This window comes from Rousettus aegyptiacus, unplaced genomic scaffold (assembly GCF_014176215.1).
Source record: "Rousettus aegyptiacus isolate mRouAeg1 unplaced genomic scaffold, mRouAeg1.p scaffold_m13_p_1, whole genome shotgun sequence".
In the NCBI taxonomy this organism is placed as follows: domain Eukaryota; kingdom Metazoa; phylum Chordata; class Mammalia; order Chiroptera; family Pteropodidae; genus Rousettus; species Rousettus aegyptiacus.
Window position 1 is genome coordinate 75,204,646 of NW_023416284.1, and position 27,819 is coordinate 75,232,464.

Consider the following 27,819-nt stretch of genomic DNA (forward strand, 5'->3'; position numbering starts at 1 on the left):
GAATAGCCAGACAATCATGGCTAGCAGCTTAATTCCATTTGGTCTCAGTTTCCTTATCTATAAAATTAAAAGTATTAGAGGCAATGATAGTGAGTGTCCATCGGAGCTCTAAAGTGCTCTAGTTCTATTACTTTTTCAGATCCAGAAGATGCAATTGTGAAGTGGGTGAAGAAATTCAAAAACAGTCTCCTTGAGATATAGGCAGAAAGCCCGCAGTAGAAAAAAAAATTCTCTGAATAAGCCAATCTGAAAGCACTAGAACAGATTTTGAAGTAGTATTACATGCAAGAAAATTACCTTTCAACAGAAATTTGAAAGATACTTGGATGCTTCAGAAGACAGTTTATTCATTGCTTCCTGGTAAGTTCAAAAATGGCTTTGAGAGATCCTTTCATAGATAAAACTATGATAGAAATGACACATTTTTATGACCATTTTACTTTATGAAAGGATCAAAAGATTGTAGGAAAAGAAGAAAAATATATATTGCAAGAAAAGTGGCCTGAGAACTCATGTTGCAGTTACTCATATCAATGTGTAGGTTTAAGAGAAAATAAACTCTGAATCAAATATTTAGATTATTCAATGTTCAAATTATCCAGAGCCTCCCACTCACATGCTTTTGAGAACATTTTAAAGAAAATAAAAATTGAAAGAAAAGTAGTCTACAAGAAACTCACACCAATAAAATAATGTGCTCCAGAAGGACCCACATTTTCCCAACAGAACTTGCCATTAGAATGTCTTTCCCAAACAGAACAATGAGTAGACCTTGACTAGTCTTACTCCTCTTCAAAGGATGATTGTTTAGCTACCTTTTAAGTGACATCTAGTATAGGGTTGTGCACACAGATTATTAATTGATACTTTCCAATAGAATCCATTTGTTGAAGCTGAGGTTCCATGGTCTTCCATGGTAGCTTATCTCCCTGGCCAGTTAACCTTAAACTCATGGAAAACAAACTCATTCAGCTCAAGGTCTGCTATTGCTATTCCTTTTTGGAATCTCCCAGTTGTATGTTAGCCGGTTTTTTTCTTTAAAGAGAAGTCATGTTTATTTTAGGTCTTGTTTTTCTCTAATTGGGATTGTTTTAATTTCTATGAGTTGGTTTACTAAACCAGACCTCAGGAGCAATTCATTCATCGATGCCGATCATGGGCATATCCTGACAGTGGCCCCAATAAAGACCCCTCTGACACTCCACATGATCTTCTCCCCTCAGATTAACCACCAGTCCCTGCATAGAAACTGCCAGTTGGCTGCCTTCTTCCTCCAGCCAACCGAGAAAAGTCTTTCATTTTTAAATGAAAACTTTTACTTATTTTTGACAAATAAAAATTATATATATTCAAGGTATAAAGCATGATGTTTTGATATATGTATACATTGTAAAATGATTACTGCCATCAAACTAATTAACATATTTACCATCTCCCACAGTTACCATTTGTGTGTTTGGGAACACTGGAAATCTATTCTCTCAGTGAATTTCAAGTATACAATACATTATTAACTATAGTCACCATGCTGTACATTAGGTTTCCAGAACTTATTCATATTATAAATGTAATTTATACCCTTTGATCTATATCTCGCTTTTTTCCTTTGCTCTACAGCCTGCGATAATTTCTCCTCTACTCTGATACTATTACTATTAGCTTGACTTTTTTTTTAAGGTTCCACAAATAAGTGAGGTCAGATGATATTTGTCTTTCTGTGTCTAGTATATTTCACTTAGCATGATGTCCTCCAGTTTCATCTATGTTGTTGAAAATGGCAGGATTTCCTTTTGAAGGCGAATATTCTACTGTGTGTGTGTGTGTATACATATATACATATATATGTGTATATGTATATATGTATATGTATATATGTATGTGTGTATACATATATACATATATATGTGTATATATATATGTATATGTATATATGTATACACACACACATATATACCACAAATTTTGAAGTCTTTTAATCAAGTCTTTTTTAGATGGATTTTCCCCTTTATACAGAGCCATGACTAGAACAACCATTAAATAAAGAAGACCCATGACAAGTGTTGGCTTGGTGCAGCTGTGGCTAAGAGACTTTGTGATCATCAGATACTCCAAGTGCTCCTCTACTTTTTCCACCCTTTTCTGCAGTTAAACTGGGGTCATGAGCCTCGTTCTGGTTAATAGATTGTGAACAAAAGGGATGTGTGTGCCTCCTCTACTCTCCCTTCCCTTGCTATGGAGATGCTGGAGCCATGTGTTCTAGAAATATGTAATGGCTAAATGCTGGATAAAGACCATCTGACCCACATTAGGCATTATTCCAGTGAAAAATAAACCTTGACTGCTTTAAGGAATTGGAATTCAGGATTTGCCTATTAGGGCAGCTGGCATTACCTATTCTGACTAATCAAAGTCCAGCAAGATATAGCATTCAAATTCACAATGACAAGGAAGGAACTACTGTTCATTATCTATTACAATTGAGAGAATTACTCATTTAGTGTTCTTGGTAACCTTGGGTGGGAGGTCCATCTTACAGATGTAGAAACTAAGATTTAACAGAAACCTAGCTAGTAAATGATAAATAGAGATTTCAATCTCGGGTCCATTTTCACAGTCTTTGATTGTTTATTTTACTAGACAATCACTTCTCAAACTTTAGTGTACATCAGAATCACACTTGTTAAAATGCAGATTTCTGGGTCTCATCCTCAGAATTTCTGAGTCAAAGTCTGGTTGGACCCTGAAAACACACATTTTAACAAGTCCCCAGGCGACACGATGCCACCGACCCAGGGACCACATTGTGGGAACCACTGCACTGGACTACCTTGCTTCCCACATTGCAACAGCCACAAGTGTTTTGAGACCTAGACCTCAGAGTCAAGTGTTACAGATCTTCCTACTTATTGTGAACGGTTTTACTAAATGCAATAAAAAGCCCAGTTAAGTCCAAGGTGGAAGATTCCATCTTCCTTTCATGGCTTATTTCTCCCTTGAGTACATTTGTATACATAAGCCTGAGCCACTGACCTAAAACTCAACCATTCCACATGATCCCTATGCAACCAAAGGTACCTGAGAGGGAAATTCTGTTCAACAAAAAAGTAAAACAAAACTAAACATTTTTCTCAGCACATTTGCTAGCAATAAGAAAGTCTTGGATTTGGAAGATGTGCTTCTCTTTACCTCTTATCTGTAAGATCATTAGCTCAGTTTCCTCACCTACTAGATGGGATTCCCAATAACCTCCACCTTACAGGGTTATATTGAAAGCTATCAGATGAGGTACTAATGGGAGAGTATTTTATTAACAGCAAAGGGCTCTAAAGTCTTAGATAATGTGACGTCTAGGACCATCATCCTGAGTGGTCATTGCCAAATGTAGACAGGCTGATTTTTCTTTTACTTAGCCAGATATTTTAAACACAGGGCCCTTCTTTCTGTCATCTGCTAAGATTAATAAGAAATAAGAACAATCTTTGCAGGTTACCCCAATAATGATTAGGAGAAAAACTGCCAGAGAACTACTTTAGGTTAAGAAGAACCTCCTAAAATGTGGCCATGGAACAGCCTGGAGGATTCACCAATTCTCTGCTTAGTCTGTAGCTGAATACAGCTGTACCCCTTTCCACCCACTGTGCCCCAAATTTGAAATGCTGCTGGAATAATCAGCTATTAACAAAAGCTATGAAATAAAACACAAAATAAGACTCCTTATCCCCCAGTGATCACCACATTTTTTTTTTGAAACCTTTGCAAGTTTTAAACACTGAGATCAATTCTGTTCCTGCTGGGTAAAAAGCAGCCCTTTTGTCCTCCACACTTACTATATCATTGAAAAATGCACAGGCAGCTGGGGCAGCTGCGAGTCACAAACATAAAGCACTGGAAATGCCTGACAAGATGTGGCTTTGTTCCTTAACATCCAGTGTGGGGCTTGCAAACTGTGACTCCCCTGCTACACGCACGCACGCGCGCGCGCGCACACACACACACGCACATACATGCATGCACATACACACTGTCATGGCTCAAAAACTCTGTCTTGGTAACAGGTTATTAAGAACTCCGTCTTTACTGCATTTCTTAACAGCTGGAGGCTGGGGTGAGAGGGCAAGAGGCTACTGACATCTCTGTAAGGCTCTGAGACTTGTTCGATGGCTGTGGGTCCTGGTGATGTGTGCGGCTTATGCCTTACTGCCAGAACCTCTACACGTGTGGTTTTGAAGTTTTATTCCATCTCCTCTCAATATACCTCACTTGAATCATATCAGAACAGCTTTCTCATCTTTCATTAAAAAGCAAGCAAGCAAACAAACAAACAAAAACAACAAATGTGTGGCCATCCTTAGCTTTCTATCTGACAGGTAGTGCTGTAGCCTCGACCCAACTCAGCATTTCGTAAAGCCTTTAAAAAGGATTTTCGATTTTGTGCAGTGAGGTAATGGACAATGTCAAATTATCTGAAAGCAGCTGAGCTACCTGAAGAGTTCAGCATTATGCAAATGCTGCAGGATTCAACAACTACATCCAAGTCATTTTGCTCTGATTTCACTTGTTCCATCGCTTAGTCTCAGCTTGGTGACTAGTATCTAATTTCAGTTTTCTTTATGGGAGGTCTCAGAATCCACAGAAAAATCCCATCACTCTGAGGCATTCCAGGCTTTGTGGATGTTAAGATGAGAAGATCCAAGTGCCGTCTTTCCATTTCTCTCTGGTTCCTTCTTAAGCTGTGTGCCATTCCATGTTAAACCACAGCCAAAGTGATGATGATGATGATGATGATGATGATGATGATGCACATGAGGATGGTGATGATGGAACTAGGCTACAAGGGTCAGGTCTACAAAAGAGCTTCTCCAAAACTTCACTAGAGCCTATTTTCTTCCCTTCATTCTTTCAAGTGATTTACACTGACATATGCCCAGGGCACAATAAGTCAGTCAATTTTGAATTGAATCCATAGAGCCTTTGATTGTTATTCCTATTTTTAGAAAGTGCTATTGTAGCAGAATAAATTACCTAGCCTGGGGAGATGGCAGCCCACACTTAGCAGCAGTCCTTAGATTTTTCAGGGGAGACACAATTTGCCACCTTGAAACTAGGCTCTGGTGTGTCAGACTTGGCATCAATTTTCCCAAACCATAAACAGAATGCCAGCTACAGTTAGAAGTCAGGATTACTGTATTTTATTGCCTGTACTATAGGCATAAAAAATGAATTTCAATTTTCTCCCTTGAACACTGTATAATGATTTAAAGCAGCACAAAATCCTCTGTACATATTATTTTATATTCTGCCTACAGAGACCATAGTGTGAACTACTTAGGAACATAATTTAGAATACCCTTTCTTTCTAGCAGGTTATTAATTTCTAAATAAGAGAGAATACCATATTAGGTTTCATGGGGGTGATGAGGCTATTATTTGTCCACCTTCCCTATCTCATTCACCACCCTCTTGTCACCATAAAGACAACAGCTTTTTAAGTGATGGCGATGATAAAAAGTGAGAAGAGAAGGAGAATTTTGATACTTTTCAAAGCAGGTTCCTACATCCGATCTACCACATGGTGCTTAATGCTGGTTTTTATGCCTTAATTATAGACTCAAACTATCGGCAATCACCTTAGTATGTCTGATTCCCAGAGCATTAAGGAAAAGAAAGCAGTTATAGCTATTCGACTGACTTCTTCATCCAACCTAATATATCCTTCAGTAGAGTAATTTGTAAACATTTTGAAAACCATCTGACTAAATTCCTAAAACAGAGTTGGGTCTCAGGTTCTTTTTAGGAATATGGTATATTGCTTTAGTGATCAATACACATAAATAACTATGTTCAAATTAATTTAAATCCTACAAGATGTTATTCAAAATTGTTATAAACACACAACATGTAAACCCTCACATTCATAAGACACAGAATAGTTCTGTTTCTTCATCTCATCAAAATGTATAGTGTATCACATAATTTATGACTGTACTGTAGATAGAAAAAACTATGGCTTGCAGGTCAGAAATTAAAAGTAGGGGCTCCAGGCTAAGATGTTGTCCTTGGGTTAAATTTAGTCCATAAATACAGTCTTCTTGGTCTATACAATGTTTAAAAGCTTTGGAATTTTCATTGAAAAAAATTCAGATTTTTCTTCAGACAATCTGACAAACTGGTTCTTCATTTCTGCAAAATAACAAAGGGCTGAAGCTGAGTAGTGACAGCCGCCATAGATAAAGGGTGGACTTTCCATCTCAATTCAGTTCCCAATACTCCCTGTTAACAATCGTAGAACCCCCTGCTTCACCGATGTTCAATATCTATTTGGTCCCAGCTTGCATTTGAGGTTATGGCCCCTTTTCTAGGTAGACTCACTTTATGCTTCCCCGGGTATTATGAGTTGAAATGTGTCTCCCCAAAGTTCATATGTTGAAGTCCTAACTCCCAGTATTTTAGAATGTAACCTTATTTGGAGAGAGAGTCTTTACGGAAGTAATCACCTTAAAGCAAGGTCACCGTGGTGGGCCCCAATCCAATATGATTGGTGTCCTTATGAGAAGAAGAAAATGAAGGAGAAATGAAGATAAAGGCAGAAATCAGGGTGACACATCTACAATGCAAGGACCAATCAAGCACCTGTAAACTACCAGAAGCTAGGAGACAGGCATGGAACAGATTCTCCCTCACAGCCCTCAGAAGGAACCAACATCTTGATCTTGAACTTCTAGCCTCCAGACCGTGAGACAATATATTCTTGTGTAAACCACTCAGTCTCTTGAACTTTGTTATGGTACATAGGAAATTAATACTCCAAGTAGTTTAAATTAAGTATCTTCCTTTGATCATTGGGATGAATCATAAGTGAGTAGCTTCAATCACTGGCTACATCTCACCTAGGCAAAAGACATCACAAGGAGAAACATTCTTTCTAAAACCAAGCAGCCAAGCTTCCAAGAGTTTCAAGAGGTTCTCCGCAGAGTTGTTTCCAATTGTAAGTGGGGATCTATGCCTGCTCCAGCTCAGGTGGGTATTGAAAAACTTCTGGTTAGTTATAACTGCAAAAGAGATGATGGCAATTCACCCTTGAGTAGGTGGGTGATATTTTAGGGGAACAAGTGTGTCAGGGAGGCAGAGTGCTTGAATCCTCATTTACTCCTGAGCTTAATTTAGATTACATGTTCTTACATATATATTGCAAGACCTCTTCTGTTTTATTTTTCTTTTTGGGCCTTTTCTCCCTCTGTGTGATCCAAATATTACAGAAGGTATTGGAGGGGACTGGGGAAGAGGCTCTCAGCTGAAGATGACTAGGTCAGCTGGGTCTGAAAAGCTGGCTTCCCCAAGAGGAGGCCTAAGTGCACTGCCTGTTGGGTAACCAAGAACAGGTCATGTATCAGAGTTTTAGTTTTTTTCTTTTAAAATAAGTAGTCCTGGTGACTTACAGAATGATTTACTTTCTAAAGGATGATTTACTTCTTTAGGTGCCACACTTCTCTTTATTTTCTGGAAACCCCATTCTCAGTGGTCCTGAGCTCCACCCTCTGCAGAGTAGGGGTTCACTTCTTCAACCAATCAATGTCCCAAGCTGGAAAGTAAAGAAGGGCCAGAAGGTGCTGCCTTGGCTGATCAAGTGATCACCCTGACAGGTCACCCTAACTCCAAGCATTGAGAATCATGACTCCATGTCTAATATTTTAAATGATGATTTTTTGGGGGGAGAAGGGGTGGTAAATTGGATTTCAAATAAATAAAGTGGAGTCATGTGGATTAAATAGGACTCTTGGGAGAATAAAAGTCTTGGTTAATAAAGAGAACTAGAAGTGGATCTGATAGTTAAGATCACACAGTTAGGCTGACTACATCCCAGGGTTCAGGTTGAAGGGTCCTGAGAAGACACGTGGAGGGTGAGCGGCATGCCCTTACATCTGTGGGGTGTGGATTGCAGAATCGGGGATTGTCCTGAGGCCCCCACATTTTATTGGCTAGAGATCACTGGAGGTGAAAAGACTTGCTCACATGCCCTGAGAAGAGGCCCTTGAACCTGTGGACTCAAAGCTTTTTGAAGACTTCATTAATAAAAATCTAAGTACATGGCCCACATGTGTCGTTTCTTTATTTATAAGTTATATATGACTACAACTGCACTAATATCCCACGCGCATTATAATAGAGGCACAATTGACTTAAAATGATATAAAATAAAAATAAGTTCTATAATTTTCATCTCCCTCATGCCTGAGTAGATGGCCTTGTTCATCCCTTGGTTTGCACCTATCCTGAGTCTGTACAGTAGTCCCCTCTTATCTGCGGGGACATGTTCCAAGACTCTTAGTGGATACCTGAAACCATGGATAGCACTGAACCCTGCACTGTTTATACTTTGTTTTTTTCCTAAACACACATACCTATGATAAAGTTTAATTTATAAATTTATAATTCTTACAATAAGAGATTAACAATAACTAATGGTAAAATAGAACAATTATAACAATGTACTATAATAAAAGTTATGTGAATGTGGTCCCTCTCTCCCTCTCTCTCAAAATATCTTGTATGGTACTCACTTTTTCACCCAAAGGAAGCACTTTATGGCTTATCTTTGGCATAGCTGAATTGTCAGCATCACTCCTCTTGTGCTTTGTGGCTAACTGAAACAAGTAACTAAAACAAGGACTACTTGAACACAAGCACTGTGAGAGATACTTCGGCAGTCGATCTGATAACTGAGTTGGCTACTAAGTGACTAATGGGTGGGTAGCATATACAGTGTAGATACACCAGACAAAGGCACAATTCATGACCTGCACAGGACAGAGCTGGACAGCCTGAGATTTTATGTTACTCAGCAGGGCATGCAATTTAAAACTTATGAATTGTTTATTTCTGAGATTTTCCTTGTAATATTTTCTGACTGTGGTTGACTATGGATAGGTATAACTGTGAAAGCAAAACTGCAGATAAGGGGGGACTGCTGTATACACAAGGAGCAGAGAAATATGCATCCAGTTGATTACATTCATGTCTCAAGGGCAGCCCGCACTTCTTAAATGGAGAGTGATTGAATAGTTATTTACTTTTAATACATCCAGATGACTTGTTGACTGAGGTTTAGGAGAGTCTGCCCAATAGCATCAATGAGAAAACATTTTGGAAGAACAATATTTTTGTACTCTTATGTAGAAGCTCTGCCTTAAAGCTTGACACCATTTTTCTTGACATTTCTGCTCCTCACTTCCATTTTGGGATTATTCTTGGAGTGCTGAATTTTTTTTTTTTTAATGCTATGAAATCTGTCAGGCTAAAATTGTGTTTTATATCTTGCTTACTCCAGGAGGACTACAGACTTGATAACATGCTTTTCAAAGAATTAAAGATTTCAAGCACATTTTTGCTACCACAAATAGCCAAAGAATACCACAGCCTCATAGCTTCAGAAATGAAGACTTTACAACAGACTTCTACATTCTTTTAGTTACTTTTTACAGTAATGAAGTGATCAGATGACCGAATCTAATCCTCCTTGGATTAGGCCATGAAGGCCCAGGGAGGGCAAATGACTACTTAAGAAAGAGCAGAACCAGAGCTGGAGTCCAGGGTCCTAACCACAGAGTAGTTCTCTCTCCACCACCTTCACCTTCTGGTTCTCAGATTACCCCTTCATCTGCCCCGGCTTAAGGATAAATGAGTGGCTGGAAGCACAAAGCTGGGTTTTTATTCTAAAGGGAATGGTCCTCAAATCCCCTTGAATGTGAATCAGTGGCTGCAAAGAAGGCCTATCTCAAAGAAGGCCTTGAGGTGCAGATTTGGCCTATTTGCCTGATTTTGTGAACTCTGTACAACCTTGTGAACCTGCTAAAAACTCCTGACATCCCCTCTTTTAGGTCCAGTTTCTATAATCTGGCTAGAGATACCAAAGGTTCTTGCTATGAAGGAATAAACCTCTAGAAGAAGGAGTATACAAAGATGAAGTAAACTCAGAGCAAGGATGTGGGCCAACTGACCTCGAACATGCCCAATGCTGTCTTTCCCTAATCAGTGTGTCTACTTCTAAAGACCAGGGCAAGAGAGAGTTGGAAATAGATGTGTATCATGATAAACCTCAGCGGATTTTATGAATTCTAAGCAGTACTGAGGTGTTGTTAGAAGGGGAAAGGTTGAGAAAGGATTGCTTTACAAGGGTAAGCCTTCAAATGCAGAAAACTTTTTCCAGTGCATGGATGTTCTATGTCTTCTCCCACCTCTGAGTTTTGTCACTACTGCTGCCAGCGGGGCATGGTGGTGGTATATGAATATGAATCCAGGAATGAGAAGCTGGGGGCTGTCTCTCTTTTCTGGAGTATATTCTGGGACAACAAAAACCTTTTTGACTTTGTCAATTACCTCCAGGTGGAATGACTCTATAGTGAACAAGCAGAATGAATGGCCAGTTGCGTACATCTGTATCAGCTACACACATCTGCTGTATATATCTTCCATCTTTTTCTCTCTCTCCACAGAAGATGCCACTTTAGGCGTCCAAATGTACTGGCATCTCACACCTGCAGAAAAATCTTCCATTTTCCTTGGGACTCTGCTTGCACTGTAGCAAAGCTAGGGTAATGGGAATTGGGTTCAGAGAAATATGATAAAGAATGCCCACTCTTAATGTGGTGGTAATGGAGGAGCTAAACTTTGAGAAGAGGGGCTGAAGTAAAGGATCTGCTCCTTCTCTTTTTCCTAGTCACCCTGAAAACAGTCCTGCTTATATTAGGTGTAAAATTAAACAAGCTGGTCAAGAAGCAGCCTAGAATTATATTCACTCACCCCACCCAATCCCAGAGAGAAGACCTGGCTACATGTAACCTACGAGAGGAGGCTTGAGAAAGCCAAACAGCCTAAACCATGTATATGCAGAGGGATGAGGCTTTGAGTAGCTATAAAAGGAAGATAATAAAACTCGTGAGTGGGAGTTGCATGGACAGAGAGTTCAGTTCAATAGAAGGAAGAATATTTAACAATCAGGCTCTCCAACAATGGGGCAGGCTCTCCAGAGTGCTGTGAGTAACTATCACTGAGGTATTCAGAAAGATTCAGATAATCAAAGTATGGACGTGTACTGCATTCTCTGTCTCTGTCTCTGTCTCTGTCTCTGTCTCTGTCTCTGTCTCTGTCTCTCTCTCTCTCTCTCACACACACACACACAGAGGGAGTGCAGGTGGTTACATATTTTTTCATTCTATGACTCTAAAGACTGCATAATGCAAGGACAGATCATCCAGTGTTGACCATTTTTCTTAGCCCTGTCCCATTAAAATAACATCCTCTAGGAAGAAACAAAGTTAATTATGAGAAAGAAACTGCCCTTAAGTAATAAAATAAATCATGAGGGAGGGAAGAAGAACAGCGCACCGTTGGGTGACGTCTGTGCCTCCATAACCTCTTTAGGCTCCAGTTTCCTCACTCATACTCATGAAGATGATAATAATAGCTACTTGATGGAGTTGATGGGAGAAAAAATAATGAAATAATAACAAAAGACAACTGAATGTTTACTATGGGACACAGACTGTTTTAAATGCTTCCTTATATTGTTTAATTCTTGCAACTTTTCATATTACAAATGCAGAAATGTAGCCAAGGAGAATAAGTGAATTACTCAAGACTACATAGTTAGGAAGAGGGAGAGTAGTATCAAACCTGGGAGATGTTTACACATTGCACCCAAACACTTAGCACAGTGCTTGGGACAAAGTGAGGGCCCATGTGGTGCCTATTATCACAGAGAGGCAGAGCAACATGGTGGTCAAGAGGGAGCGCTCTGGAGCCATTCTGTGTGATATACACAGGCAATGAAAGTTCTCTACACCTGGTTTTCTGATCTGTAAAGTCAATACAAAATGTCCATTTCATAGAGAGGCTAAAAGATTAAGTGATTTAATGCATGTCAAATATTTTAGAAAGATGCCTGGCAAATAATAAGTGCTCCACAAATGTCAGCTAATACCGTGTAAACATGCCCTAGATTATAAATACACATACACAAATGTTTAGTGTATTACGTAGTCTACATTTATGTCTGCAATATCCATACATTAAGGGCAGACATTCAAGAAGAGCCACAATTTAGTAATGAGGCATCATTAACAACCGTTGATCTCTTCTGGTGGCATAGTATAGCAGAAAGTACATTTATTTGACTGTTCTGTGTTTAGCCAAACCACAACTCCTGTGCATACAAGCCCTTAATTCTATTGGACTATGGCATTTTTTTCTACAGGTGGATCTTCTCCCTGGAAACCTGCCTTTCAAGTTCTCCCTGAAACTCTAATCAAGAGAAATTGTCCAGATTTGGATAAGTTAAAGGGGGGGGGGGGACTACAGGAGTAATATTGGAAAAGAAATGGAATGTTTTCCACTGACTTTTCCTGCCAGAAAAGCTCTTTAAGAGATATCCAGGACTGATCTAGGGATGAAGACTGAATTGTTCTAACCAAATCTGTAGAGCCGGTGGTTCAGCTGTCCTACCTGGTGAGCTTGGTGCCGATCTGCTGCCTCAGCTCCAGTCTCTCTTCATCTGTCTGTCTGGGAAGGATGTTCTTTTCTTCTAGCTCTCGCTTGGAGGGCCTGTTGCTGAGTTTGATGGCTAAGGAGTCTTTTCTGCACACTTTCATAGCCAGGGAGCCTGCAGGAGGGAGAAGCGAGTTAATAACACTAACACACAGATGCCCAGGTTCCCACAGGACCAACTGTGGGCCACAAGATAAAGGCAGGAAGACAACAGGCTTAATACATGAAAGTGTTTATGGCCCCAAAAGACACTTTGATAGAGTTCCCACACTCGATATGTTCTATTTACCTAGCAGTGTGTTGAGCATGTAAGGAGCACATGGGGCACCTGTGATTGGATCTCTGCTCTCCAGGAACTCTTAGCATGCAGGTAACATCACAAAGGAGGGCAGGACAGACTGGAATGCAATAGAATACAAAGCGGGAAGAGAGGACAGAGGCCTTTAGGAAGAGGACGGAGGGGCTGGAGCCTGCAAGACACATGAGATGCAAACAGGTGGCAGGTTGGTGGATGTCTAAATGTAGGAAAGCTCACAGGTGATGGATGAGCCAGAAAATCACAGGAGGCAAAGGAGATCAGTGAAAGTGGTGCTGTGGAAATGTGAAGAAAAGTAAAAGTTGGGTTCACTTGGGCATAGGAGCAGAAGTGAGGTCATTGAAATAGGCAATATTCTGGGACTGTCTTTTCTTTTCAACAGCAGAGTTTCCGAGCAGCCAGCCAGGACAGGGCTTTCTTCCATCTGGAATAAATCCATGGTTCTCAACCAGGGGTGATCTTCCCTCCAAGAGGACACTTGGAAAAGTCTAGAGACATTTTTGGTTGTCAAAACTGGGGTTTCAGGTGGTGGGGAAGGTGCTCGTGGCACCTAGTGGGCAGAGGCCAGGGATGCTATTAAATATTCAACAGTGCAGAGGACAGTCCCCTCCCTCCCGATACAACAAAGGATTGTCTGGTACAAAACGTCAATAATGCCAAGGTTGAGACACTTTGGTATAAAACACTGAATTCTCTGGTCAGAAAACAGTGCTCAGGGGCCAATCGGCTGCTCCTTCCACTCATGGATCATTTGGGCCTGTAGCCACGGGCTCTCTCCTTGACACTATTTTGATCATTGCTTTGCTCACCAGAACTCCTACCAAGCAGGAGGAAGAGACAAGGAAGGATCAAGTTTGGGGAACCCCTCTGGATTTTATTTAGTAATGCTAGCCCTCTTTCTTCCCCCACTGGTTTTAGGACATGGGGTTTGGAATGAGACAGCCGGCACCAAACCCCAGCACTGCTACTTAGTAAATGTGAGGCTCTGGGCAAGTTACTTACTTCTCCCTCTTCTTCCCTTCTCTGTGAATTGGGGCAATAGTGTCTATGACACCGGATATTGTAAAATGTAGTGGAGCGAGTAAGATCTTAGCACATTGTCTGGCACACAGTATATATCAGTGAAATGTATCTAATATAAATTACTTTATTACAAAGTTGACCAAATATTAGTCTCTAATCACCTAACTAAAACTTATATCTTATTCATGCCCCCAAATGACAGACTTTTTGCTTTCTTCATTTCTTCTCTTGTGTCTTAGCACATTTAAGGCCTTACATTCAGACCTTCTGAAGTTGTTGAAGTCTGCTTAAAATGAATTTGTTGCATACACAATGGTGAGTATGTCTGAGTATTATGTAGACTGGAATTGAATTTTGGGGTCCCCACTTCCTTTTTCGAGGGAGGGGGATGCATCTTAAAGGAAGCATCTTAAATCAATGAAAGAGCCCTCTTGAAAATAGCAGGGGGTCGCATGGTGGTAGATTTTTAGACAGATGAGGGTGTTTAGAGGACATTTACACTTTCATTTTATCAAAGAAGAAATTGAGGCCCTGAGGGTTAATTGACCCTGAACCAGTTGACACCAGACTCTGGATTAGAACCAGAGTGTGGGGCGGCTCCATCAGCGCTCTTTCCATAAACCACACCCCTCCCTGCTCATTGAAGAGTCTGGAGGCACTCACTGGTATACAATGAGCCGTCGTCATCCTCATCTTCCTCCTCCTCTTCTCTCGTGTATAGGCAAGAAGAGTCTTCGTAGTCTGATTCATGAGGCACATTTTCTTTATTGTCATCACATTCAATCACAACAGTTGGCACTTGTCTTATTTCTGGAAGGCCCAGAGGTCCTGCTTTTGTGACGCCATCACCCGAGTGCAAACCAGAACTGTGGTAAGAAGTGGAACAGGGGACCCGCTGCTCAGAGCTGTTTAAAGAGAAGGAGGAAAAAAGACACTCATTCTGGCTTACATGTCACATAAATGGATTGGAACCTTTTTAATACTCAGTTGTCCAGTCCTAAGAGACAAAGGTTCTTCAGGGTAATTGATGTCTCATTTTTCATCTTACAGCTAAACATTTTAGGGAAGCAGAGTTATCTGATGGTGGTAGCAGTACGGAATAGAAAACAATTCTAATTCCCTGTGGATGGATGGTGGTGATGCTAGCAAGCAATGTGAATATACTTGATGCCACAAAACCGTTTACTTTAAAATGGTACTTTCCCCCTCTGTGTCTTTACCACAATTAAAACAATAAAAACACACAAAAAAGAATTTTCATTCCAAAAATATTTCTGGTTAAGATCCATATCTCCAAGTGCCAAAGGGAAATTCATTTGCCACTCATATGTCTCAGAAGATGAGTAAAAGGATTAATTTGATGGCGAAGCTAGAGATCCAGGGAAGGAAGAGATAATGCATAAGGTTCCAGCTTTCAGAGCTATATACAGCGTGATTGTATATAGGATTGTAAATATATAGGAACTGAGTGTGGAAGAGACTGAAATGTCATGGATGGAGATGCAGGGAAAGAGAAGAAGTGGGACTGTCAGGCTGGAAACCCGCACACGAACATCAAGGTGGGCGTGGGCAAGAATGACTTAGAGAAAGCTCTCTACCGAGGACAGTGTCGGGCCCTAAGGGCTATAGGTAACTGGTTTTTCTGTAGGCCAATTTTCCAGGAAGCCATGATGATAATATTCTTGGTTTTACCTCTTATGTTGAGCCAAATCAGATAAAATATATTTTTTAATTAAAAATGATTTACTTCATAGATAAAAACCACATAAGTTCATTGTAGGAAAATTAGGAAATGTATAATATCAAAAATGGAGAAAATAAAGTACTTATTTTATTAACAGAGTCTATCCTAGGCTCCTAGAACAATTTAGAATCCTTTTTATGACAGGCTCTGAATGAAAGCCAGCAAAAATCATGGGCCAGAAACACATAGTTAAATTTTATAATTCTTTTTCAGATTAACCGGTAGTGAAATTTTTATCTTTCATTTAAAGAATTTCTAAACATAGCAAACTCGATTCATTTACCATTCAAAAGTATTTGACATTCATAAAATAATAGAGTATGAGGTTATACTATATATCAATAAATTTTACATTAGAATATTTTATCCAAAAGAAAAATCTTACTCATGACATGTGAACGCATGATAGTTTACTCTGAAATTTTCAATTATGCTTTAAATTATTGCTAGGTTTAATTTAAATTCAATTAACTTTCTTCCTCCAATTGTTTTCAGAGGGCTATTTTGCTCTTTGTATTTTTCACATAACAAATGAAAAATCTAGTTAACATATTATGAGCTGTGATGTTCAAGGCAATGAATTCAATCAACTTAAAAAAAAAAAAAAAACCTTTCATACAGCCACTATGGAAATCAGTATGGAGGTTCCTCAAAAAACTAAGAATTGATCTACCATATGATCCAGCAATCCTCCTCTACTGAGTATTTATCCCAAAGACTTGAAAACTCATATCCGTAAAGATATTTGCACACAGATGTTCATAGCAGCATTATTCACAGTGGCCAGGACATGGAAGTAAACAAAGTGTCCTATGATAGATGACTGGCTAAAGAAGCTATATGCATATATACAATGAAATATTACTCAGTCATAAGAAGAGATGAAATATTGCCATTTGCAACAACATGGATAGACCTTGAAATAATCATACTAAGCAAAATAAGCGAGACAGAAAAAGTTGAAAATCACATGATATCACTTACATGTGAGATTTAAACCTCAAAGCAACAAATGAACAGGACAAATAAACAGAGACTCATGGATATGGACCATAGACTAGTGGTAACCGGTGGGTAGGGGGTGGGAGAGGAAGGGGTAGGTAGACAGTTAAAGGGAGTCAAATATAGGGGCTAGGGGGAGAGTGAAGTGGGTAAAGGGGATCAAATATATGGTAGCTTAAGGAAACTGGCCTTTGGGTGGTAAACACACAATAGAATATACAGATGTCAAATTATAATGTACACCTGAAAGTTATATAATTGTATTAACCAATGTTACCCCAATAAATTTAAAAAAAAAAGGAAAAAACCCCTTCAGCTACTGAGTAAGGCTAAATCACATGTTTACAAAAATACAGCAATACAGCATCTTATTCGATATTAGTTGTTTAAGGGGTCCATTTCCCATTTAGTTTACTACAAATGGTTATGACAGCGGGAAGGTGGAGTGTATGATAGATGGTCTCTGGGATGACAAATATAACAGTAGACTCGAAGGTGACTGAGAAGTTACTACCCCACCTCACAGGGTCGCCACAGGCAATGACACACAGAGTTCCAACTCTGCTTAGATTTCTACATTGGGTGTTAAAGGAAGTAAGGATGGAAGAAGTAAAAATGTAATTCCGTGGCTCATGTTTTGCCCCACCCCTGCATTCTCTTCTACTTCATTTATAGATTAATTAACAATGGTTACTATAAAGGCATAGAGCTGGGGATATTAGGTGTAAGGGATGAAAAATAATCAACAGACATTCATGTCTGGTGGAAAAAATTTTTGAGGGATAATAAAGGGTGGAAACCAGAAAGTTCTTTAAGGTAGGAGACTCCAAACTTCCTCAAGAGGGCAGAGAAAGGGGAGATATTATGGAAAGGAAGATAAAAAATCTCAGCCTTATAGGCAGCCTGTGATAAACAGGAGACTGTGGTGTCTCCTTCCTCTAAGACACATGGGAATTGAGAGACCTTGAGTAGAATGGGATTAGAAGATTGATCCTGAAACTGCTTAGGCAGGTACTAGGTATCACGCTACCAGCCTTGTGAAATAGAGACCAGTCATGGTGATCAGTGACTACCTGTTGGGGGCACTATAGAAATAGCAGGAGAACTTGCCTGGCCAATAGGGCCATTTTCCTGAAGTATGAATCTAGTATGCAATAGAATGTCTAATTTCCTGTAAGGATGAAAAAGGTGTTTTCTAGGAAACCAGATGAATCTACCAAAAGCATTTAAAAATATTCTGTTAATAAATATTCATTGACTGCGAACCCTGTATTAGGAAAGGTGCTGGGAGGAAGGAAGACAAACACTCAGATGACCCCATTCAGCTGGTAACTCTGGAGAAGCACAGGAGAGCAAGACAACACATATGAGGGTGAAGAGTTAGCTGAGAAGGAGGCTGGGAAGGTTATTACAGAACCTCAGCTTGAGGAGTCAAGATATGAATTTGAGCCCAAGTTTTACCACTTACTATCTTTTGACATTAGTCAAATTATTTAATCTTTCTGAGCCTCAGCTTCCTCAACTGCAAATTTGGGTAAACCGCATGTTTTTTGTAGGGCTGCTGCCTGAGAAGTGTCCCACTGGCCATGCCTTTAAGTGAAGCCCTCACTTGTTATATATAGAACTGGCCTTCCAGGTGGTTTCAGAACACTCTCAGTTATCAAGGTAATGTTCTAAAACTCATATCTAGTTGTCTCACCCATTAGAACTCTGAATGCCTGCCCCATCTGCAAAACCAGTACTTCAAGAGTGACACAAATGGAAAATCCAGTTAACACATCATGAGCTATACTATTCAAGCCAAAGAACTAAATCAACTTAAACATGGCCCCTTATTACATCTGGCCTCCACCCCTGGTGGTTGTGAGCAGGAAGGGGAATACCCAGCTGAACATCAGTCTTAACAATGCTGGTTTTATTTAACTAAGTTGTCACTTAGAAAATCTGTTCTACATGAAAAGTCTCATTGCTAGAGAAAAGTGAAAACCATTAGTCTAGAAGCAGTCATCTAACACAGCATGACATGAAAAGCCCTGTACCATCTGACCCATATTATGAACGTAGCCATTGCCCCCACATAACTTACACCTTGGTCATGTACAACAATGCATTGCACACTCTTGGCCTGAAATGTGCTCCTATCCCACTTTCACCTTGTTAATGTCTATTTTTTCATAAATGTCTCAGGGAACTCATTGCCTATGTTCTGAGGAGATTCCCCAATTGTGAAAATTGAGAACATCTGTTTGCTTACTAGCTTCCCTCGTCCAATGAAGCTGTAGGGTCCTTGAGGGGCAGGGGCTATGTCTAATTCATGTTTGTAGCAGGTACCTAGCACTATGTCTGACACAAAGTGGACACTCAGGAATTGTTTGTTCTTGCTGAATGAAATCACTGATACTTAGGTGCATTTGTAAGTGGTTGACAAATGATATTCAAATGGTATTAAGAGATCTTTTTTTTTTTTTTTTCATTTTTAGAGAGGCATCTGGTGGTGTGTTGCAGGGGTGTGGGTGTTCCTGACTTTGGGTAACATTTTAAGTGGCTTATTAACAAAAAGGGCATCCTCATCAAATAGGTAGAAGAATTGAAGTAGAGAGGAGAGGAGGGAGTGAACAAGGAGAACATTCACTGAACGTGCTGCCCACTGTTTTAGAAACATTCATATCCAGTATCTCATTTCATCTTTATAACAACTCTGCAGGAGAGGTGTCATTATCATCATTTTATTAAGCAGGAAATAGAGAGCTCAAAAGGATAATAAATAGGCTCACGAGGGCATGGGTAGTAAAGAAAGGATGGAATTTGAACCCACTGTTTCAATATGCTGTATCCAAAAATTAAATTGTGCTACTTGTAAGATTTGGCAGTTTGATTAAGCACAAGCCCCATTAACTGTACACATGCAAGGTGGAAACAACATCATGCTTTGTCAACAACGTTTGTAAAAAATAGGCATTATTTATTTATTAATATTTTAAGTCTTTCTTACTAACCAGGTAAGTAATAGTGTTCTACCTTTGCATTGTCGGTCTATTCTTGGGGTAATGAGTTTAAAGGACACTGGATTTTAATGTCAGCATGGTAAGAGGGCTTATTTGTTTATCCACTGTCACCAATATGGCAGAGTTGAGTACTTGCAACACAGCCTCAAATATTTACTACCTGATTCTCTACAGAAAAGTTTTCTGATGCCTAATCTACAGCAGTATTTCCTAAACCTTGATCATACCTTAATTTTGTTGTCTGTATGATATGTGAAGTCCATTTACACTATTATTTACTTTGTATTTTTAAATCAGCACTTAAAAACTTAAATATTAATTTAGCCTCATCTTAAGCAATATCTTTGTAATCATAGGTTTCATATGCTAATTATGTGTTTATAAATTATGTTAAAATAAATATGACTATTAAAACTTTTATAAAAGATTGTCTTAAATATGCTTTATTACCAGCAATGTATATACCACATTTTGGTTAAATGATGGCCTAACCCAGATTCTCCCAGCCGGAGCATGATTAACATTTTGGGCTGGACAATTCTTTGTGGTGGGGGTCTGTTCTGTGCATTGTAGGATGTTTAGCAGCATCCCTGGTCTCTACCTACTAGCAGCATCCCTGGTCTCTACCTACTAGTGGCATCTCATTTAGTGACAACCAAAAATATCACCAGACATGGCCAAATGTCTTCCAAGGGGCAAAACTGCCCATTTGGGAATCATAAGCCTAGAGTATACACCATGACTTTGCCATGTGCTGCATTCTCAGAGTTATACCGTGTGAGTCTTTTCTAAAGCAATTTTCCCATCAGGAAATTGCTGAATTATGAACTGCCTAGATCCTATCTACTAAGTTCCTGACTTGCTGTATCTCAGGATGTCACTCTGGGGGCTATACCAACGATTTGATGTCATAAGAGTTTCACTGAGTAAGTTATTTGCACCCCTGCTCTAGTCCCTGAGCAGTTACCCCACTAATGCAAGAGCTCCAAGCTGAATCTTGAGTGAAATAGGTTTTCTCATTAGGTTGCCCAGATTAGTGATTTACAAAATGACACTCTAGTGACCTGAAAGAGTCACCACATCTTCCAGAGTACCTATGAATCTCCCTGAGGAAAGCTGACTCATGTAATCTGATCTATTTTAGACTATCCACGTCAAAACTCTTTGAAATTAAGCATTTGGTTTCCTGGGAATTCACATGGATCTCATTGAATGTGGGTGCATTCATTGTTTCTCTTCCCGGTGGTACTAAACCCAGAGGTAAACATAAATCCCCTCAACCTAACCATTTATATGGAGCCTTCCTTAACTCATTCTGGACTACTGTACATAACGATGATAAAACTTAACATTTTTAAATGATCACATTACACAATGTATTGATTCATTTAAGTCTTACAACAACTCTATTAGATAGACACGATCTGATCCCCCCATTTTAGAGACGAAAAATGAGTCACATGACCAAGGTCACAGCTAGAGAGATGCAGGCATTTTTTGAACACAGGCAGTAGGAATTCAGAACCTGAACTCTCACCGATGTCACTGTACCACTGACTATGCAGAAGCAGCAGTGCTGCAATGGCTCTGGACTTTGCCCTTCTTCTAGAACCTTCTCTTTTCCCCAGCACCACTGAGTCCACTTTTTACTGCTGTCAAACAGGTCTGATCATTCGGTTCTCACAATTAAGACCTTTGAAAGGTCTCATCATAATCATAAACTGGATAAATTTCATACTCTTTGACATGTAGTAGGGCCCCATAATTCTTTTCAATCTCATTTTTTACTGTTCTTTACTGTATGTCCAGTATTTTAGCCAGAGCAGGCACATTGCTACTTCCTAAACACATTGTGAATTTTTCTGCCTCCTCCCTCTGCTCCTGCCATTGCTCTGTCTCAGAATCAACTACTCAGAGTTTGGCCTGAAGCATCCTACTCACCCTTCGGGGATAGCTCAAATGCCATTTTTTTGAGCAGCCTTTTCTGGTTTTTCCAATGAAAATCAGCCCCTTCTCTGTGCTCCCACAGTCTCCTGTTCTCACCTCTGATACATTATGTTATATTTATGTGTCTAAGCATTTACCCCCTTCTCCCATTGACTGTCAGACTCTCAGAGATAGAGGCTGATTATTAATTATCTTCATATTCTAGTCTCATTTTTGTAAATTTTTTGGAAGTGATGGAAAAGTCAACTTGACATTGGAATCAGGGGAAGCTATATTACATTCTTCACCATTTAATTCATTCAAAGTCTTGCAGGGAAAGTATCCTTGGCAAAGAAAAATTAAGGTTTTAGAAATAGTGATCTAGAGTTTTTACCTGAGGAGATAATCCAAAGAGACAAGGCACAGAGATCTATGCAAGGAAAGATGCCAAGGTACCTATGTGCCTTCCATACCAAGATGTGTGAGCACAAAAGATGTAACACAGAGAGCTGAAGATCATTACATTTTCTAATTCTATACTCACAGGCTGTCAGGGTACTTCAATTATGACTGTCCAGAGCTAGGCTGTTTTGTCAGGTGAGGTCAAAGAGAACTATAAGATTTCCTCTTCTATGACATTCTATAATGAATTTAAACAAACACCAAAGACACTAAGTCATTTTACAGGGGGAAAAATGATGAGATTCTATTTCCTATCTAGGTAGCTCCAAGAGATGGAATCTTCCTGACAAATGTAATAGGGATGAGAATGTGAAACCCTAAGAATGTTCCATGACATTCACAAGATGTTGGACAGTTGCACCATTTTCGAATATCTCCATTCTATCCAATACACTAGGGTCTCCACAGCTCAGGATGAAGGGCAGGGCATCTTTCAAAACAACCACAATAGCTAATAGACATGATCCTTTATGGGTCCTATAAAAGCACTTTATAAACATTCATTATCTTCACTAAAACTTGCAAAGTTAGGAAGGGTATTATTAGTTTGTAGATGAGGACATTACGTTTCCAGGAAAATAAGTGAAGTATTCACAGCAAGGATATGACCTCGTTCTTCTGACTCCAGGGCCTGTACTCGTTCCATTAACCCTGCTGTCTTCTCCCAGAGAACTCTCATCATATTTGCATATATATGTACATGTTAACTATGAAATCCAATTTGCACCACAAATTAAAAAAACATGGAATATAATAATTATCTGTATAATAGAAAGCAAGGATAACAGATGCTTACAGAATCCAACTACTCATTTGCTATAAATTTTGGTGTGAAGAGCTTCAAGATTAGAGACTATTAGGGAACGCAGGCAGGTTTAAATTCTAGACTTGAGCAGTACAACAATTTTAGTGTTAGTGGCACATGGTTGGGGGTGAATAGTCGTACAGAGAGAATAGAATACGAGAGAGAGGAGAGAATAAATGCCAGTCTGGATAACCCAGCCTTGGATAGTGTAGTATTGTTTGTAAAAGGAGGAATGCAATGGGTTTATTGTAGCAGTGAACTAAATGATGGGGAATGTAACACACATTAGTAATATATTTCCTCAAGGATATAAAGGCATCAGCATTATCCCTTCCCAGTCCCCTGCTCTACCTTTCTTCAATACCCAGTCTCTACTTTACAGCGTGTAACATATTCACTGGTTTATCATGTGCCCCTTCCACTAAAAGGTAAGATCATGAGGATATGGACTTTGTTTTGTCCTTGCCGTCTCCACAGAGGATGGAATAGCCTGAATATCTTCCTTATGAACAAAATAAATGGACAGGGAAAAATAAACTGAAGTTTATTTACAACAGAAGACCTGCTACTTACAAGAGACACACCAAGAAGAGAAGGATTCAGAAAGCTTGAGAGTAAAATGGCTGGCCTACTATATTGGTAAAAAGCATGCATTTCAGACTCCCTTCTTCATTATGACCTCATGACATGTCAGGGAAGTGAAAAGCTTCTTTCTCTCCCTTCCGCCCTGTCTCCATTAAGAATAACATTTAATGAGTCTTCTGTTTGGAAAATTCAATTCTCTTATTTGACTCTGCTAAACCAAGCAGGAGACATCAGATTGAATACAATAGCACCTCTCAGATCCCCATTCCACTTTCCCCCATTTTTGACTGTTTAAATGGTCATGTTTTTAAGGAATCTCTAGATTTTAAAAATTAAGAGACTGCCTTACCTTACTTTTCATGTTCATTACCAGTGAGAGAGAGGCAGCTTATTTTTAGTAATTCATAAAAAAGTGAATGCCAAGACATCTACAATATTTCAGGGTCATTACAACAGCTGGGCCCTTTTCAAGGGAGCTTTATAACTATCGCTTTATTTCCATCATGTGGTAACAGACAGATGCGTATTCTCTCTGTACAACTATTCACCCCCAACCATGTGCCACTAACACTAAAATTGTTCTACTGCTCAAAATTGGGTGGGAGTTCCAGGTTTTCAAACACCTTTGATACTCTTGTAGGAAATCAGGGGCAGGTTTTGAAATTAAAAATCACTATGTATTTTAAATCCTTAATCTTCATTGAAAATACCTGGCAACAATTTCACCATCATTTCTAAAGAAGAGCATTAGTAAAGGGATGTTACTTTCTAGCATCTTATTTCAAATGCAACCATTGTTAAAATGAAAAAAAAGAAGACAAAAAGCAATCTCCTCAAAGGACAGAGAAAATTTGTTATCTACAAATATGACACTAAAAATGAAATTAAACTTCAAGAGGACCAGCTTTTGTAATTTAGTCTTACATAAATTATGATGAGAGTTTTCAGAGGGGAGAGAGAACAATCAGCTGTTTTCTTCTTGGAGACCAAAAATGTGTGAGAAATTATGTTACAAATTGCAGTGCCTGAGGCAGAAAAATGACAGAAATAACCACTGAAACCCAAGAAAACAGTTAATCAGCTTCATTTTGAAAAGCAGGCTCACATTGTATGTTTTATCATGGCCTAGGATTAGCCTTCTGTGATAAGAAACTCAACATTAAAGTTTTTGTTTCCTCGTTGGACTTTAGTCAGCAGGAAACTATACTCTTCTATATATAGAGTAGGGTACTGAGCCTCCTTGACTACAGAATATGTTTCGAGCTTCCTTTTTCCAGCAGTGGTAATGAATTTAAATTAATTCACAACCTTTTCTCTGTCCTTGCAAGGACCAATGACCCACATTTCTAAAATATCGTCTGGGGTTGGGATGTGATGAATAAAACTCCAAGACATACAAAGTCTAACCAACAGCCCACCCCTCCCAGCATTCTCCTTTTCTGATGCGGGAACCAAATAGTGGTGGTTTTTCCATATGACTTCATCCATAGATATCAAGGAATGTCCTAGGTCATGCTTGGCTGAATGGTGGTATTGGAAGGGCAGGATGTGGAGTGAGGAGGCCTATAGTTGAGTCCTAGCGGAGCCATTCACTAGTTGTGCATTTTGGTCTTCAGTTCCTTGTCAGTTAAATAGAGAAACCTACTTGCCTACTCTACTGCTACAAGATCAGAGAATAATTCTGGCTCTATTGTGCTTTATAAATATCGATGTTGTTAGCTGCCATTTTAACTAGAATGTAATTAAACACTGACAATTTATCATAAACCAGTCATTATGGTTATTATTCATTAATTCATTTGAACACTTCCTTTAAGGTTTTTATATTTTTGGTCTGCAAAATCTGGACAATGGTTTCCAAGAAGATCAAAGAATCACTATTTATCCATTGGGCAAGGCAGGGTTTCTACTGATGTACACATAGGAATTCAGGCATAGATTCTCGCTCTTTTGAAAATACACTTGCTTTTTCAATCCTCTTAAAACTTCAAAAGATGTTAATGGTTTGTGCAGTCTCATTTTAACCTTTCTCTAACCAGTTTGCTCACTAACCTTGCAGGGGAGAATCTGTCTTGCTCACAGTGACAATATCTTGCACTGAAATCTCATCATGCTCCTTGAAATAGCAGTTAAACTGCAAAACAATACCTGCAGGCAGCCACTTACAGATGATAAATATATGCTTTAAAGTCAAAGAACTGACCTAAAGTTAGAGGTGGATAAAACTCTGACCTCAAAGGGTCAGATACAAGTGTCTAACTAGAATTGCATGAGATTTTAAAGACATGGTAATCAACATAAGAAAAAGAATCTTTCCCTGAAAATGCATTTCATTTAAAAATGTATGCCATTTGTATGACGATGAACAAAATTCTGAACTTCTTCAAATAAATGTCACTTCACAGGCAAATATCACATAAGTATTCAGTTTTATTCTTGCTGGGGCACCAATGCACCTCTGCTTATCATCATGAAACACTCTTATTTGCAGGTGGAAACATTATTAATAAAAGCCAATGTCAGACTGATGAAATTAAAAGAAATCCTGGGGGTCAGCTAGTTCAGGACCAAGAATTAGTCCTTAGAATTTCCTGTAACCCTCGAGGTCACATGAAGGCAAGTAATTGTCACAATAAAATGTATTTATAGTAGGACAATGAATGAATTGTGCTATTTGAAAGGCCTAAAAATAATTATAGAATAACAGAATTGTAGAGACTGAAGGGATTTTGGGGGCTACTGATTTCAATTTCTTCTGTCCAATGCTGAAATTATTATTTTTTCAATATTCTTGAAGGTAGTAATTTAATCCCCAGCTAATAGAACTGAGTGACTAAATTAAGATGAGAAAGAAATATTAGTGGCTGATTGAAGCATAAATTCCAAGATTGATGCCAACTAGATTGCAGAGCTTACTGCAGATACTAAAAATAAAAAATTGCTTAATATTGAAGAATAGAATAACCATATGATCCAGCAATCTGTCTTCTGGGTATTTATCCAAAAAATTTGAAAACTTTTATCCATAAATATATACGCACCCCGATGATCACAGCAGCATTATTCATAGTGGCCAAGATATGGAAACAACCAAAGTGTCCTTTGATAGATGACTAGATAAAGAAGATGTGGCACATATATACAATGGACTATTACTCAGCTATAACAAAAGATGAAATACTGCCATTTGGGACAACATGGAAGGGTCTTAAGATTATCATACTAAGCAAAATAAATCAGATAGAAAAAGTTGAAAACCATATGATTTCATTTATATGTGGAATATAAAACTTAAAGCAACAATTGTATTGGAAGTCTTAGCCACAGCAATATGATAAGAAAGAGAAATAAAAGGTATCTGAATTAGAAAGGAAGAAGTAAACCTCTTATTATTTGCTGATGTCATGATACTATATATGGAGAACCCTAAATATTCCACCAAAAAACTGCTAGAACTGATCAATGAATTCAGTAAAGTAGCAGGATACAAAATTAATATTCAGAAGTCAGTAGCATTTTTATATACCAATGATGAACTTTCGGAAAGAGAAATTAAGAAAACAATCCCATTTACAATTACATAGAAAACAATAAAATACCTGAGAATCAAATTAATCAAGGAGGTAAAAGAACTGTTCTCAGAAAATTATAAATCATTGAATAAGGAAATTGAAGAAGATACAAATAAATGGAAACATATTGTGGTCATGGATAGGAAGAATCAACATCATTAAAATGGCCATACTACTCAAAACAATCTATAGATTCAGTGTAATCCCTATCAAAATATAATCACATTTTTCAGAGAGCTAAAACAAATAGACCTAAAATTTATATGGAACCATAAAAGACCCTGAATAGCTACAGCAATCTTGAGAAAGAACAAAGTTAGAGGTATCACACTACCTGATATTAAACTATACTACAAGGCTATAGTAATCAAAACAGCATGTTACTGGCATAAAAACAGATACATTGATCAATGGAACAGAATAGAGAGCCCAGAAATAAATCCACACCTATACACTCACTTAATGTATGACAAAGGAGGCAAGAATATACAATGCAATAAAGACAGTGTCTTCAATAAACAGTGCTGGGAAAACTGGAAAGATATATGCAACAACAACAAAAATAAAAAACTGGACCACCTTCTTACACTGTATACAAGAACAGACTCAAAGTGGATTAAAAACTTCAATGTAAGACCCAAAACCATAAAACTTCTAGAAGAAAACAGGCAGTAAACTCTCTGATAGTGCTAACAGTAATTTCTTTTCAGATATATCTCCTCAGGTGAGGCAAACAAAGGAAAAATAAACAAATGGGATTACATCAAACTAAAAAGTTTTTGTACAGCAAAGGAAACCATTGATGAAACAAAAAGACAATCGACTAAATGGGAGAAGAT

At 38.7% G+C, this 27,819-nt stretch overlaps 1 protein-coding gene across 11 annotated transcripts in view; it reads right to left on the reverse strand.

Moving 5' to 3' along the window:
* PHACTR1 (phosphatase and actin regulator 1) overlaps positions 1-27,819 on the reverse strand; it is a 537,206-nt gene that overhangs the window by 34,505 nt on the left and 474,882 nt on the right. For all 11 annotated transcript variants that reach the window (XM_036237037.1, XM_036237042.1, XM_016123253.2 and 8 more), the window contains 2 exons: positions 14,543-14,784; positions 12,499-12,655 (listed from right to left, as the gene is read on the reverse strand). In XM_036237037.1, the coding sequence (XP_036092930.1) occupies positions 12,499-12,655; positions 14,543-14,784 (399 nt within the window). The remainder of the gene's footprint in view (positions 1-12,498; positions 12,656-14,542; positions 14,785-27,819) is intronic.